The sequence below is a fragment of the Mastigoproctus giganteus genome, chromosome 7 (assembly GCF_048544385.1).
Source record: "Mastigoproctus giganteus isolate SK-2022 chromosome 7, ASM4854438v1, whole genome shotgun sequence".
NCBI classification, from domain to species: Eukaryota; Metazoa; Arthropoda; class Arachnida; order Uropygi; family Thelyphonidae; genus Mastigoproctus; species Mastigoproctus giganteus.
The window spans coordinates 58,171,117-58,188,562 of record NC_143581.1 but is presented as its reverse complement, the minus strand read 5'-3'; the positions used below and the strand labels follow the sequence as shown (position 1 = coordinate 58,188,562).

Here is a 17,446-nt window from a genome sequence, read left to right as displayed (position 1 = left end):
GGCATCTGTGATTAATGTTTTAAAAGCGTACCACAGTTCAATTGTATTCATTCTCTGCGCGATATCTACCCAGTTAATAGAGGCCATGTAGTACCTTAAGGCATCGTAATTTCCTTTTCTGAAATTAAAACCCATTCCTTTGCCTTTTACTTCTGCTACCTCTCTCGTCATCATCCACCGTAGAACTCCGTGATCACTTCCTGCTACTGGTTCCTCTACTGTCAGCCCTGTTATGTCATCTGATTCATGTGTGATGATGAGGTCTAGGATATTCTTTTCTCTAGTACTTTCCCTGACATGTTGATACAAATAACAGTCATCTAGTTGATTTAAAAATTTTGTTCCCCATGTCGAGTTTCCTTCCCATTTACTCCAATCAATTAGAGGCAAATTGAAATCACCCATAAGGCATTGACGCTTACTTGCCCATTCCATTTGCATGTAGAGGCTTTTGTCATAGTCTTCACAATCACCTGGTCTGTAGATTACGCCTACTCGCATTGTACCTTTGTTTCCAACTATCTCACACCATACAGACTCTATACTAGCATGTGAAATGTCTGAATCTGGGAAAGCTATCGTCGCACTCAGGCTGCTTCTGATAAGAAGCATTACCCCACCACCCCTTCTATCTACTCTATCCTTCCTAAATACATTATACAAGCCGTACTGAAACTCATCATCCCCAATTTCCGGGTGGCACCACGTCTCCGTAAGCCCTATTATGTCCCTATTAGATATAAGACAAGACTGAGTTTTAGAAGGATTGAAATCAACTAAGTTGTCTTTGCCCCACTGGAGAATTACCTGGAGATCAGCATTTAGGGAACTGGTAGCAGATATTCGAGAAGTTGAAGCTGATTGAGCAGAGCCAGGTTTCTCAAAATGGAAAGTGGAATGCAATGTGTTATCATCGGCAAAACTATGGATAGGATTTCCAGTCAATGGAAGAAGGTCATTAATATACAAGAGGAAAACAGTGGGAGAAAGAACTGAACCTTGGGGGACACCAGCATTAGCGAAGAAGTTAGAAGACAGAGAGCCATCCACCATCAACCTCAGTGAGCGATCAGAGAGAAAACTGGATAACCAACTACAAAAAAAACAGTGGGAAAACCATAAGATGAAAGCTTGTTTCAAAAACCATTATGCTAAAAACGATTGAAAGCCTTTGAGATGTCAAGAGCAACTGCTTGTGTTTCACCAAACTTTTCCATTGAATTTGTCCATAAATGAGTAACAAGCCAGAATATCACCAGTGGATCGATACTGATGGAATCCATACTGGCGATCGTTGATCCGACGGAAGGTTTCTAGATAGTTTAAGAGTTGGCGATTAATTTATTTCTCCATTACTTTAGAAAGAGTAGGAGTAATTGCAATAGGATGATAATTGGATGGGAGGGATTTGTTATCCTTGTTAGGAACTGGCTGGATAGGAACAAATTTCCTAGCAGAAGGAAAAACACCTTTGGAATAAGAAAGTGAAAAAAGGTGGCAAAGAACAGGAGTAAGTTCAGGAGCACAGGTTTTAAGAACAAGTGGAGAAATACCATCAAGACCTGGAGCTTTCTTTGCATCAAGATTTGTCAAAATCCTTCTAACATCCTTTTGATGGAAGACAACAGAAGGCATTGAATGAGCGTGTTAGGAATGGTGGGAGGTGTTTTACCAAGATCATTAATACATGAGCTGGAAGAAAAATGGGATGCTAGCAGGTCAGCTTTATTCTTGGCTGAAGTGACAACAGAACCATCTGGTTTGGACAGAGGTGAGAGCAGAGATGGGCAAAAGTTGCAGCCAACAGCTTTGGCAAGAGACCAGAATGCTCGGCTACCATTGGGGCTGTTGTTACAAGAATAATTTCACTGACACGATCTGAGCAAACATTGACATCAGAAGTTTTGAAACAGTAGTCCGACCAAAGAAAAGAAATCTCGCAGGTCATCCCATTTTGCATTCTTGAAATGCCAAACAACACGAGGTTGGAAACAGCCATGAGATAAAGGCTCCATTGGAGAAGAGACAATCACCAAGTTGTGATCTGAGGTGCCTAAAGGACCACTCACTTCGACTGTGTACTTAGAAGGGTTGTTTGTGAGAAAAAGATCAAGTGTGTTGGCTGTATGGTTAGGATTGTCTGGTATTCTTGTAGGTAAATGAACAATCTGTGCAAGGTCATTAGTAATTGCAAAAGCTTCAGCATCTCGACCAGCTGGATCAGTGTGACTAGAAAACGGAAGCCAGCTAGAGTTAAAAACATTAAAATCACCAAGGAAAATTACCTCACTGTTTGGAAATTGGACTGGAGAAAGTCAAATTCCAAAGAGAAGAAGTCAAAGAGATCCAAGTGATTAGTGGAGTTGAGAGATGTTGAATGGTAGAGACAACAGAAGAATTTGACACAATGAGGTAGAGAGATTTTAAGCCAGAGAAGATCAAAAAGAGGAGATTCCAAATTACCAAGTCTCTGACAGAGAATATCAGAACGGACATATGCGTAAGTACCACCTTTGAGGCGAAAGGAATCATACAGCGAATAATTTGGGCAACTGAGATGAGCAGTAGTTGAATCAACCGATAACTGAGATTCTGTCAGAAAAAGTATGTGGGGCTTGGCAGACTGCAAGTGGAAATGGACATCATTGAGATTAGAATTGAGACCACGTATATTTGTGAAATGAACTAGGAAGTGTTTGGGAGGTTTAGATCTTTTCGCAGATAAGCTTACTCTATTAGTTTGACAATTCATGGTGTATTCAATAGTAAGAAAGAGTGGGGGGGCATGCTGTATGAAGTTATGAAATTTTTGGATATGGCGTATACATGGTAAGAATATACCCAGATCCTTGACATAACGTGGCCTCGACAATGCCCTCCGCATACACACTACTTGGACTCCCAGTCACTATCTGGCAGAGCAGAGGTAGCAAGATTATACTCTAGCTGATCTGGAAGCCTCCTAAAGAGTTACCAGTAGGTCCGGTCCGTTGTACTAACTAGCGGCCAGCCTGCGAACACCATTTTAGAACTGTACCCTCGAAATGTAAGGAAGATTGGATCTCGCCATGATGTTCATCATAACCCCAAAAGTCATCAGTCATACTGCATGATGGAAGAGATGGGGACGGGTTGACTGGAACTTAGCTCTGGAGACTAAACATGGGTTCAAGCCTCCAATAAGCAAAGTGGTGGTATTGCACGACAATGTGCTGCCAATTGATGAAATTTATGCTATCTAAGCATTTATCAGAAAATCATCCTCAATGAGCAAAAGAATTGTCCTCCTCTTGTTTTAGAATTTCCATAATCTTGGCAATTTTTTTTTTTTTCCCCATAAATTCCCAAGTCAGAATAATCCTTCTAACTTAGTCTGCTATGGTAATGAACTTCCAAAATGGAAGATGTGAAAACCTGTTGATGCAATAAATTTGCACATAACATCCTTAGAATTATCAGTTTTCTTGGTCTGTTTATGACTGCTTTTAGCAGCAGTTCAATTCGGAAGGTGGGTTTTTTTTTTTTGAGATATTCAATTTGCCGTATTTCTAAACTTTTGGATCATTAACTGCATATGAACATCAGTCTTTGGCACTAGCTATCGATTGCTTGTTGTACTTTTCAATTTGATAACCCTGAAAATGCTGAACTGCTTTTTTCACCGCTTCTTCTTTAAATATATTTGTCAAAGGTTTCCAATATTCTATTTTTCTAATTATGCATTTAACCAAAGATACACATTCTTCAAAATCTTTTTTTTTTTTTGCTTCGGTGGTAAGCATCAGTTGAAATTGTTTAAATCTATATTTTCTTGTGGTACTTCTTTCCAGATGGTACATATTAATTTTCACCAAATATTCATCTGCTTTTGCAAAAAGCATGCAGCTCCCTTTTCAGCACAAATTAATAAGTTGTCAAGGACAACACATTACCACAAAGTGCTTCACTCAACCTGCTCTTTTAATACACTTGCTACTCCAGTTTTCAGGGGTCTATCATAACTGATACATTATCAACAAAATGCGATATCTATTTTTGCATTAATTCTTATGCATTGCAAGCTGTTGTTATGCTTATTTGCAAATGCCTAATTACACTGTATTTCACACTGTCTGAAACTGAAATATGAAATATATATACAGTATACAAAACAAATATGTTACCCTTTTCAGATTTTACAATAGATGGATCCTTTCAGAATACACAATTATCTTGCATGTGTCTTTTGAAATTATGTTGTATTTCTTTGGCATCTTGCTGAAAGATGCTGTTCATTAACTTAACAAACAGCATCTTTCAGCAATAATGATGGCCAATCATTATTTTCATTAATGATTGGCCATCAGGTATGATGTGATAGTATTCATTGCAAAATATAAATGTACGATAATAGTGTTTTTCTGTGTTATGTGAAATAATCATAAATTAACTTTTTTTAATCAAATTTTGATGTAGTTTTATTATTTTGTTGTGAAAAGAAAGACAAAGGTAAACTCAGTTTTTTTTTTTTGTTTTTTTTTCTGTCAACTATATTATGACAGTGAGATGGAGAAGGGTCAAATCAAGTAAAAGAGATTGATTCTCATATATAAATGCACAATGTTGCTAATTTTAACTTGAAAACTTGATTCCTTAAAAACTCTTATTACTGTTCTTTGTGAAAAACAGCAGCAAATTCAGCTAATTCTTTAACAGGATGTCCTTTAGACCTGCCAAATGCTATTACTCATTTTGTCACTAACATCTTTTCGATGCCCCATCTTTTGTGGTAGATGCCCTCACTTCTTTAGTTATTTGCTGGTACACTTGTAAACTGAAAAAATAGGTTAACCTTAATCTAATTTTAGTGCTATAAGCAAACAAGTGCAGAAGATACACATGTTCAATCTGTTATATGCTGTATATACCACAAGTAACTAATTTTTTTAGTCTAGCGTCTGTATTTACAATTTAAAAAACAATCCACATAGCACTAATACTTGACAATATACAGTACCCACCAGTGGGTTCAGGTGTACCCACCCACCAGTTGCATAAAAATACAGAATAGTCATTTCAGGTGGTCATAAATTGGGAGGAAAGATTCTGCATAACTGGGTGAGAAGGAAAGAATTACCAAAAGCCTGTCTAATATGGGATCTTCACAAAGCACATCCTGAAAAGTTGAGTGGGGGATAATAGTGGTAATCTTGGACCAACAGAGATCTTCGCAATGGGCCATGGTTGAGAAATTATCTACTTAAGCACTCAGAGGAAGACTGTCACCTTACTGCTCCCCAGTGAGGTGGGCAAAAATGAGAACATTTCTTGTGATTATGCATATCTTCCAGGGTTTGATTTTAATATAGTATGGTTCATGTGAATACAGCAGGTTTGAATATAGTATGGTTCATGAGATGGTGAAAGGTTTCTCATACACCTTATACAGCCATTTATAACCTTAAAACAGCATGAAAGTGACACTGAGGCCAACATCTGTGAGGTATACAGCTATATTGGTAGCATATATTTTGCGATATACTGAATTTCAAGTACAGGGTACCAAATTTCCACTAACTGCTGCCTAGTGGACCATTGAGGAGTAGAGTATGTTTTGGCCACGATATGGGTGAAGTATGATGCAAAAATGAGACCTTCACCCATATTAGCCCAAGGTCCAAACAGGAAGCTACCCCTATGGGAATGAGATATTCTTAATTTTCTGATTGGAAATAATCCTTTGTTCAGATTTACTTGGGTTCAGTTGTAGCCCAATGCAGTTTAAGTAGTTCTCTAGCTTGTAGAGATGTGATAAAAAAGTTTTTAAGTCATTAGCATATGAAATGAAATTACATGTTATTAGCCAAGAAAGGCTCTAATGCAGCAGTGGAGAGAGAGAGAGAGAGAGAGAGAGAGAGAGAGAGAGAGAGAGAGAGAGAGAGAGAGAGAGAGAGAGAGAGAGAGAGAGAGAATACCACCTTGTTGGATGCCTTTTGAAATGAAAAGTATAGGTTCTGTTGTCTAACAATAATATACACTGTGCTGCCACTTTGTTAGGTACACCCCTGCTGTGCACACAAATGGTTTGTCCCACAATGTTGCAAGTCATATGACCACAGTTGTGGATATAAATGCAGCAGAACAACCTTTCTAGTATCAGTTAAACTGTGCAAACCGTAGCAAGAATGGGCCACAATGTCGCACATCATGTCAGAATACAACCTTGGTGCACAGAAAATATCGCAACGGACCACTAGCCGCACTTTGTCGTGAATTGGCTACAACAGCCAACAACCACATAGTGTACCTTTGTTATCAATAAGAACAATAGAGCACACCTCCTGGAGGCACAGAAACACCAGCACTGGACTATTGAGGATTGGAAAACAGTTGCTTGGTCTGATGAGTTGAAGTTACTGGTGTATTGTGTTGATGGAAGACTCAGAATTTGGCAAAAAAAAACACGAATCCATGGGTGCATCATGTCTGATGACTACTGTGCAAGGTGGTGGAGGCAGTGTTATCATGTGGGGAATGTTTTCTTGGCACGCTTTGGGCCATTGATACCCATAGATTCACATCTGAATGCCACATCATACCTAAACATCGTTGCTGACCAAGTGCATCCGTTCATGTTGACAGTTTATCCTCAGATGGTTACTTCCAGCAAGATAATGTGTCAGTGCACAAAGCCCAAATCACTATGGAATGGTTCCAGGAACATGACAATGACTTTGCTGCAGTGGCCCCTCTCAGTCCACGGATCTCAATCCTATTGAACATCTTTGGAATGAGCTGGAAAGGGCCATTCACTGCAGTCCTACATCTCCGTCGAATCTCAAGGAACTGCTTGACACACTCATGTTTGCATGATACTCCATTCCTGCACGTTTTCAGCATCTTATTCAATCCATGCCTAGATGAATTCACACTATTTTGAAGGCTAAAGGAGGCTCAACATGCTACTAGGTAAGTGTACCTATGGTAGATGACTTTCACATCAACCGGTGAAATACCACCACTTTGCTTATTGGAGGCTTGAAGTGGTGAAACCCATGTTTAGTCTCTAGAGCAAAGTTTCCGGTATCTCCCCCCATACTTCTCCTTCGACCCATGCACAGTACTAAGTACTATAGGTTTTGATACTTTTCGTGTTTGGGGTTTTCATAAAAAAAAAAAAAAAAGTGGCAGCACAGTGTATTTCCTGCTTCAGCATGCAGCAAAGTATTTGTAAGAGGTTTCCACCAATGTAAAATATTGTTCCAGGATATTAATTTTTTTTTTTTTTTTTTGATTTGGTAGTTGTTGGCGCATCGGCTTCTGTGGCCATATTGCACCTCCCAAGGTTTTTGCAGTACTTTGATCCAAGCCCGAGGCGGGAATCGAACCCGCGACCTTTGGGTTGCCGGGTAGGTACTTTACCCACTCGGCTAGCCCGGTCGGCAGGGTATTAATGAGTGTTAGTATAGATAGATAGACAGACAGATAGAGAGAGAGAGAAAGAGAGATCATACAGAGAAGAATTGAAGGAACCCTCTAAAATTTAGTTCCTGAAGTGATGATGCTGAACCAAATAATGCATATAAACAGAGGATATTACTGCAAAAAAAAAAAAAAAAAAAAAAGTGAGACAATAAGATTATTTTTTTTACAATTTTTTGATTTCATTTTTGACCCACTAATGCTTGGTAGTAAAAGTCCAAATGGGAAAAAACTGATAAGTATAGAGTTAATTTTTACAAACTTTATATTGCTCAAAAAACTTCACTGCACATTGTGTGCATTTCAAATAATAACAATAATTGTATTAATTTAGCTAGAGTACTGTAAGTTTTTCATTAAATTATTTATCAATAGCTTATCACTGTGGTACTCACATCTAAAATCTGTAATTAAAAAAGTGAACTCATAGAATGTGAAAAAAGAATTAAGATTAACTATTTAAAAAAGCCTTTTTTAATTACGGATTTTAGAGGGGAGTACTGCAGTGATAAACTATTGCTAAATAGCTTAATAATAATAGAAAAACTTTATTTGGAAAAAGAATGAAGTGAATAAATCACATGAAATACTTCATCTTTATAACAAGCAATGTAGCAAAATTATGCTAAGAAATCAACTGCTCAAAAACAACAAGCAGTTAAAAATAAATAATAATAAATACTAACTTACCTTTCCATTTCATCATCAATATCAGAAGTTTCACTAGGAGGTGAAGGAAGAACTGCATCATCTAGATAACTGACCTGATTAGCTGATGATAACAGAGGCAGCACTTCATTTACTTCATTTGCCACAGACACATGGCTGCGTGTGGTGTCCTGCAAAAGTTAGGATTTACAGAAGTCAGAGATTATTAATCAATTTTTGCTATTTTCAGATCTAAATCAGTTTAAATCTTCCTTCCTAAATCAAAATATGGAAGGAAATCAGCTTATACAGCATCGGTAAAAAAAAAAAAAATAATAATAAATAAAAATAAATAATAAAATTAAAAAAATTAAATTTAATAAAAAAAACCCTATTTCATTTGCCCATCTTTCTAATAACATCCAATCCTCACTAGATGGAAATATATTCCAACAATAAAGTACTCTCTAGCTAAAGGAGTTTTACAAGTTAAATTTCTAGGTGTGTGTGTGTGTGTGTGTGTGTGTTTCACTTCAGAAGTACAGGTGACATCAAAATTTAGTTTAGTTACCTTTTTAAAGTCGTAAACACCTCAATTAGGTCTCCAGGTAGATGCCTAGTTTCCAGATGTTGCAATTTACAGAACTGAAGCCTTTCATGGTAATACTCTTCCAACAGTTCTACTTGCTTTCTGAAGTGCCAAATTTCCAAACCTGCATACAGTATTAAAGATATAGCCTAACCATTGCTTTATACAATAGGATAATCACCTGCTTTTCCTGCTGGCGAAAGCTTCAGAATATCATTAAAGAACCTCATGTGTGATATCCTAGCAAAGTGTCTGCACTGCTTCACTGCTCAGAAAACTTCATTTGACACTGTACAGTTTTCTCCAGGTCTTCTTTCATTATTTCATTATTATTATACCTCTGGCAACAAAAGTGAAGTTAAGGGTGTCCTGATTATTAACAACTAAAGGGCATCTTTATTATTATAGCTAAAAAGGATGATACCTGATTATTTTAATATAACTGGATATATTTCATAAAATTTCATTTCCAACTTAATATTATGGGTCATGGTCACACTTGCACATTCTCCTTGATAGTTTGAAAGAAGCTTACAGAGCTTAAGGGCAAACAATGGGCTTAAAGAGAAAAGTTGAGAAAGAGGGATGTCCTATAGAATACATAACAGTGAGGAGTATCTAGCTGCTGCCCTGTGATTTTTGGAATGCAGGATAACACACACACATTTATTAAGACATAGCCATACGATTTACCAGTACAGTATGCTTTCAATCAACAGCACAACCAGGATTTTTCTATCTTGGATTGTTTGACTGCTTTGGAAGTAACCGTTTCAGATTTTATCTTCTTCAGAAATGTAGATAAGTGTTTGTTTATAATAATATCCCAGCTGTCCAGACTTTGCTGCTAAGGGTATTACCGAAGTTTCATCAGATTGGAATTGAGTGTTGCTTTTTCCATCCAACCAAATAGTCTGCACTGTTATCAGGAGTTTTAAACTAACAGATATGACTTGAGATAATTCACTAAATTTCCTTGTCCACTTGTTAGTTCCTCAACCAATGGCAACCAGTCTTTCTTCCATAATAGCTTCAGGTAGGTTCACACACTGAAAGTGACATAATACTCCAAAATATCCACTGCTTCATCTATTTCTTTATTTCCAATGATACTGAGAAGCACTGGAAACTTTACATAAAAAGTTTTGAAAATGATGCACAGCCAACTGACAAAATTTGTGCAACAAGTAGTCATATGCAGCAATAAAGCACTTCTCAATAAACAAAGGACAGAATAGTCTGTTTCAGGCTTTCACTGATCTTGGCAGAAGGGCTTCCTATGATTAAGATAGTCATCCCTCTGATTTAATCTGCTATGGTAATCAATTTCCAAAACAGAAGTGGGTAATTTAACTGATGTTTGATATAACAAATTTGCATATCACACTCTTCAACATAAAAATAAGAAATGACCACAGTAAACTGATGTTGGCATGTTTTGTAGAACAACTATATTTGAATTTTCAAATGTTGGCATAACAGTCAAGAAAAACAAGCAAAATGCTTTATTAAAGCCAGAAGAAAAAAAGAAAAAGAAGAGAAAAAAAGAAAAAAGAAGAAGAAAAAAGAAGAAAAAAAAAAAGTTCCTGCACTAGTTAGGACAACTGATGCTGACATAATAGGGCTAATGGAAATGTGGTGTCACCTGGTATGTACAATGTATTTAGGAAAGGCAGAATGAATAATGGGATCATGCTGGGGACCATACTTCCCCAGCAGTGGGGAAGATGGATTGCAAAGTAGCAACACATAAGACATACCCGATATTCTTCCTGATGAGGTAGAACATGCATTGAAGAAAATGAAGAATCAGAAAGCCCCGGGGGAAGATGAAGTTACTTTTTTTTTTTTTTTTTTTTTTTTTGATTTGGTAGTTGTTGGCGCATCGGCTTCTGTGGCCATATTGCACCTCCCAAGGTTTTTGCAGTACTTTGATCCAAGCCCGAGGCGGGAATCGAACCCGCGACCTTTGGGTTGCCGGGCAGATGAAGTTACTGTAGAGTTGTTAAAATTGGGAGGAAGAGACATAACACAAAAACTGGCAAGGCTCTTCACAAAGTGCATTAGAAAAGGTGTGACGCCTAAGCAGTGGAATAATGCAATCATAGTTTTGCTGCATAAGAAAGGAGATAAATCAGAAATTGAAAATTATAGACCAATTAGCTTGTTATCCCACATCTACAAGTTGTTCACAAGGGTCATTACTAACAGATTAGAAAGAATACTGGATGAGAATCAACCGAAAGAGCAAGCTGGCTTTAGGACAGGATTCTCAACTATGGATCACCTTCATGTAATATCACAGCTAATGGAGAAAGCAAATGAATATAAAACACCATTATGCCTGGCATTTGTGGATTATGAAAAGGCATTTGACTCCATACAGCATAAGGCAATGTTTCGGGCACTGGAAAGACAAGGCATTGATACCCCATATATTATGATTTTGAAGAAAATATACGAGCGTGCTACCTCCTTTATTAGACTAGACAAAGACAGTAGGAAATTTAAAATTGAGAAAGGAGTTCGACAAGGAGACACAATATCTCCTAAGCTGTTTACTGCTGCCCTTGAGGAAGCTTTCAGAAGATTAGACTGGTCGCAGAAAGGAGTCAATGTGAATGGAGAGTACCTAAACCATTTGCGATTTGCAGATGACATTGTGGTCATAAGCCATGATCCAAAAGAATTAGAGGAAAATCTTAATCAGTTATGCACAGCTAGTAAGGATTTTTTACTAAAGATGAATATGTCTAAAACAAAAGTAATGATGAACAAGTATGCCACAGAAAGGGAAATAATGATTGAAGGAGCAGTAATTGAAAAGGTGGAATCATATACTTATCTGGGAAAAGTTATTAGCTGTAATAATGATAAATGGCTGGAAGTCAAGAGAAGAATAAATTTTGGATGGATAGCATTCAGGAAATATAGTCACATACTGAAGAGCAATATCCCAGTTTGTCTGAAACGTAAAATAATGGACCAATGTATACTCCCCACCATGACTTATGGAAGTGAAACTTGGGCACTCACCAAAAGAATGGAAGAGAAGCTGAGAACCACACAGCGAAGAATGGAACGAATCATATTGGGAATAAGACTGTTAGATAAGAAGAGAAACACATGGATTAGGCAACAAACTCAAGTAAAGGACATTCTTATCAAAACTAAAGAACTAAAATGGTCTTGGGCAGGACACATAGCTCGAAGACATGATGACAGATGGACTAAGAAAATAACAGAATGGTATCCAAGAGGAGCTAGAAGAAAACCTGGAAGACAAAGGCGGAGATGGATAGATGAAATTCATGAGTTTGTGGGTAGTAAATGGATGTCCAGTGCTCAAAACAGAAGCAACTGGAAAGTTGCTGGAGAGGCCTTCATCCTGCAGTGGATTGAAAATGGCTGATGATGATGATGATGATGCTTCTTACCAAACAGCGCAACAAGAACAGTACAGGAACAATCAGAAGGGAATGTTAATGAAATTAATAGATGTGCAGAAATTTTCCTTTAGCTAGCAGGTAGTTGACAGTTGGAACAAATTTCCATATGTTGTAGTGGAGGTCAACAACTTAAATAAGTTCAGGGCAGAATGTTAGCAGTTGTTAAAGGCAAAGGAAAGGGTTTTAGCTTCAAGAAAGGAGACTATCACAGCTGAAGGTGCTACATGGCCTCTATCAACTGGAGAGATAGCACACAGATGCCATGAATACATAAATACCATTACGAAAATATAGCATAAGGCAGATGCTAAGATGGATGAATAACAAGCTAGCAACTGAATAAAGCAGAAAAAGATGGCATGGGAAAAATCAAGCAATGGAAAGTACTGAAGCTACAAATCAACTTGTTGTTGTGGAGGTTTGATGGTGCATAAGCTGCTTTAGCTATAATGCACCTATTCATTTATTGTATGAATAGATGGGAAATTCAAGTAATGTCAGAAAAGGCCGAGATCAGAAATGATTAAAAACTCCAATTTGCTTCAGAAAGTTGAAAAATTCAGAAACATTTGCGTTGTCACCAATAAGATTCTCTAGATTTATTGGTTTCTGAAGGTTAACCAATTATAGCAAGATTGAATTTGTCTTGCTTATAGTATGGGCATTCAATGAGAATGTGTTTAACAGTCACGTTTATATAACAATATGGATACTGTGGTGGATCATCTCCTGTGAGTAAATGAAGGTGGGTCAGATTTGTATGACCTATTCTTGCTCTTGAAAGGACTACTTCTCGTCTTGATGTACAGACACTGGAACGCCAAATTTTTGGATCCTGTTTAAACTACAAGAGTTTATTATTAGTTTGAGAGTGCCGTCCATTCTGATAGGCATGCAGCACGAATGATTTGTGGACAGTCTGATGCTGGAACAGGATATTGGTTAAATCTAAGGTAGTTGGATTTTTTTGCAGCTTTATCAGCCAATTCATTACCAGAAATTCTGGAATGTGCCATAAAAACCTCAGCAGAATATGACCAGTTCATATTCTGCTGAATTCATAATAAATTCAGCAGAATATGACCAGTTGGTGGAGTTCTTCAATCTACAATAATAATCTAATTTCATTTAGAAATCAACTTGTAAATGATTACGAATCAGCTACAAGTTGATCTGTAATCATACCGCAGAAAAAGTTATGCTGCAAATGCAGATTATGAGAAATTTCTAGCACAGAGAGCAAAGAACAGGGACAAGGAGTTTCTCACAAATGCAAATAAAAAGAAGAATGAATAAGACTGAACACTTGAGTGATGGGTGTAGGAAAGTCTAAGATAACCAAAGCTGATGTTTCAAAATGGAGCAGGTACTTTGCATCAATATTTACAGAAGAAAGACCTTTTGTAATGAGAAAAAAAACTGTGTGAGTGGAGCTGGAAAGCATGAAATTAGCAATACTGAAATATCAAATTATTTATTAGAAAAACTTTGGAGCATAAAAGTGAGTAAGCCTGCCAGGATTGATGCCATATACCCATTAATTTTGAGAGAAGTGGGTTTGTTTGTTTGTTATTTGGTTTTTAGGAGCATCAGCAACCAAGGCCATATTGCTCCGGGACATGCGGCGGTCACTCCCTGACCCCCTCCGCATTTGGTGGCGACGGGCTCGAACCCCGGTCTAATCAAGAAGCGTGTGCTTCGCACTGCTGCTCCTTCCCACCTGGCTACGGAGGCGCCCAGAGAAGTGGGAAGAAAGTGCAAAGAACCATTAAGGTTCACTATGAGGGCATCACTAGACTCAAGAAAAATTCCTTTGGATTGGATTGGAGCAATGCAAATGTACTGCCAATAGACAAAGGCAAAGAATTAAAAACAGCAGACAAAGAAAGGGATTTGGGAGTTGCAATATTGTTGGATATAAGGTTCTCTGAGCAGCACAGGCAGGTGGCAATAAAAAAAAAAAAAAAACCAATGGTATCCTATCGATGATTAATTGACCATTTTCTTTTACAGGTAGGAAGGCCCATAATCCCACTGTATAAGGCAACTATAAGGCCACACTTGAAATACTGTGTTCAAGTATGGAGATCATAACTTAAAAAAAGATAAAGCTTCTTGAAAAGGTCCAAAGATGGGCAACATGTCTGGTGTGATCAGCAAAATGAAGACCATACAAGAGACTTCAAATATGTGGGGTACAGAGCTTGGTAACTAGGCACCTTAAAGGAGACCAACTGAGGTGCGTAAGACCCTGAGAAGAGAACCTGAGAAGAAAGTAAGGTAAATGAGGGTAAAATTCTCACTGTTATGATTCCAGAAATAGAACACACAAATTTAAATTATTGGGGAAAGAGGTTTAGACTGGATTGTAGGAAGTTCTCTTTTAACACTAAGTTGCAGAGCACTGGAATAAAATGCCTCCAGGAGTGATTGAGGCTGACAGCTTGATGAGATTCAAAGATCAACTGGATAGGTACCTATGTGAGGAGGGTGTCAAAATAGGTAGTTTATTTTATATTTATTTATTTTATGTTATTCAATTAATTTACTCCTGGATTAGGAAGTGAATTTGGACATAAGTCAGGGTCACTTGTTGGTGATTGCCTGTTCTATTTTCTTCAATAAGTTCTCAGGTGGCTTTTCTTACTAAACTCTTCTTTAGACTTGTCAGAGGTTGTTCCACCAGTTAATTAAAAATTTACCCAACTGTTCCACTGTATACACTTATACTTCAAACATTTTTCATTGGCAGGGGCAGACTGGGATGTTAAAACACCAGAAAAAAATCCTAGCGAGTCAGTGGCTAGATTGTATATAAAAATTGCATTCTTACATAACTTAATGGGCTGCTTGTGGATATCTGCATAGTCAGTTTTATGCTCCTAACCCATCCCTGTTCATTGGCATACATTAATTGATACTATTTCAATCTACCTTTCCTGTTTGCTTTGCTAGATAGTACTAATTGTCACTAAATTCATCCAATTTCAGAAGGCATGTAATCCCCCAGCTTTCATCACAAATTAATCAGATGACAAGGTCAGTTTATTACTATCAAGTGATCAATTTCCTCCTTTAATACTCTTGCTGCCCAAGTTTTTTGGCTTACAATAATAGGAACATTATCTATATTAATACATTCACTGCTTCCTCACTAGCATTAGTAGGGCATATGATGCAAGAAAGCAAGCTTATATAGCAACAGCAAAAAAAAAAAAAAAAAACACACAACACTTCCCATTTCACCCATCCATTCACTCCAAATGTTTGTCTGGTTCTGACTTGAACTTATTTGAGTTGCTGACCTCCACTACAACAACAGAGGGAAGTTTGTTCCAACTATCAATCACCTGCTGGCTAAAGGCGAATTTCCTCACATCTATTCTATAATTGTCTTCAATTTGGATTTATACTCCTCAGGTGAGTAATCTGAGCAAGAGGAAGAATCCCATTGTTTGTTTGTTTGTTATTTGGTTTTTAGGAGTATTAGCAACTAAGGCCATATTGCTCCGGGGATATGCAGTGGTCATTCCCTGACCTTTCCGCATCCTCCATATTTGGTGGTCACGGGCTCGAACCCCGGTCTAATCAAGAAGCATGTGCTATGCACTGCTGCTCCTGCCCACCTGACTACGGAGGTGAAAAAAGAATCCCATTAGCATTGAGCTTTCTCAATCCATTCAAAGCCTTATACACCTCAATTAAATCATCTCACGGGTGATCTAACTCACACAAATGTGAGTTTGGATTTTTAATCCACTTGAAGGGAAAACCACCCTACTTTTAGAAATTTTTCTTCCAATTTAACAAAAGAAAAACCAGATATCTTTACCAAGCAACCTTCAATGGGGGCTGATTAATTCAGTCATAGTGAAAAGAGAATACAATGTCTCTGCCCTTTTAAATCCAGTTTTCAAGCCTTTGTGAAAAAAGATTGTTGGAAATGTCAGCAGCACAAGTGAAAGGTTCTAGACAGTTTTCTAGAGAATCCCATCCTACCAACTTCGAAACAACTTCTCAACACTAGAATGGGAGCAAGTTGCTTTCAATTTCACATTTTTTTTAAAAATAAAGATCACCATAACCGAATATATATCTGAATCACTTTGTTTATTGCCATCAATAGCAATGGCACTTTTTTTGAGGTCATCACCACCTCTTCTTTCCTTCAGTCCAAATTTACTAACAATGTTTGCTGGCTTTGTTTACTATTTCATCACCAGGAAACATTTCTGAACAATCTGCTTTGTGTGATCAACACGTATAACACCATCACCTTCACTTTGAAGCATATAGTTCTATCTCTATCTTTGTGCACTGTTCTTACTTGCAAGCAAATAAGAGTAAGAATACACAGTTTATCTGATTATATAGTTTCCTGGCACTTGTAAATGAAATATCACAATACGGACAATGGATGGCAAATGCATTACTTGTTCATATTTTTAATACTCCGAAAATCTTGAATATATGTCTTCTTACACACTTGCATCATGTTCTTTTGGCATCTTACTGAAGGTAAATTTAGCTTTGTATATAGGGGAAAAGTTCCAAATATGGAATATGTTTTTTGAAGTAATAGACAAACAAAGGGATGTGTAAAGTAGCACTGATTGCTAGGCAGCATATGCTCCTTTGATTTGACTAACAAAAAGTTTTGCTGGGTAGAATTTATCTGCGCTTCAAGAATAAGATTTTGTCATAATATTAATAGAGTGGGTCCCCCCACTTTACGATTGGTTCACTGTACGATCAAATTGCTTTACGGTGGACACTCCATAAAATACCGTTCACTATATGATATGTAAGTAAGCACTGTTCATTTTGATCATGTTTACAAACTGAATTTTAATTCTATTAAATGGCGATTCTAATAAGCAAAAATATGAAGAATATTTTCCACGGGCTATAAAAGTAAAGATATAAAGCACAAATTTTCACTTTACCACCTTTCCAATTAAAAAAATTAAATGGTACATGAAAATCAGAAGAATATTTTCCAAAGGTTAGCAAAACAAAAATAAATTTAAGTTTACATAAACAGTTTAATTAATACTGTTAATACTGTAATATGTACATACTAACTAACTGATATTTCTGTTCACTGACTTTCTCTTTTTTTTGGGTGGTTGTAGAATTTGAAACAATAAAAAAAGGTAAGCGTCAATCAATGAAAATTTATTTATGCTTTTTATATGATTGAAGATTTCATGGAAGGGGAAACACATTTCACTGTAATAATGTAAAAACCCACAGAATTCCAGCAATCAGTACTGTCGCAAATGCAATAAGATAGAGT

The 17,446-nt window shown here is 37.1% G+C and overlaps 1 protein-coding gene across 1 annotated transcript in view; it reads right to left on the bottom strand.

Annotated features, from left to right (window-relative positions):
- LOC150082921 (E3 ubiquitin-protein ligase AMFR-like) overlaps positions 1 to 17,446 on the bottom strand; it is a 271,559-nt gene that overhangs the window by 31,614 nt on the left and 222,499 nt on the right. Inside the window, exon 13 of the mRNA XM_090377682.1 lies at positions 8,152 to 8,300. Within this exon, the coding sequence (XP_090233808.1) occupies positions 8,152 to 8,300 (149 nt within the window). The remainder of the gene's footprint in view (positions 1 to 8,151; positions 8,301 to 17,446) is intronic.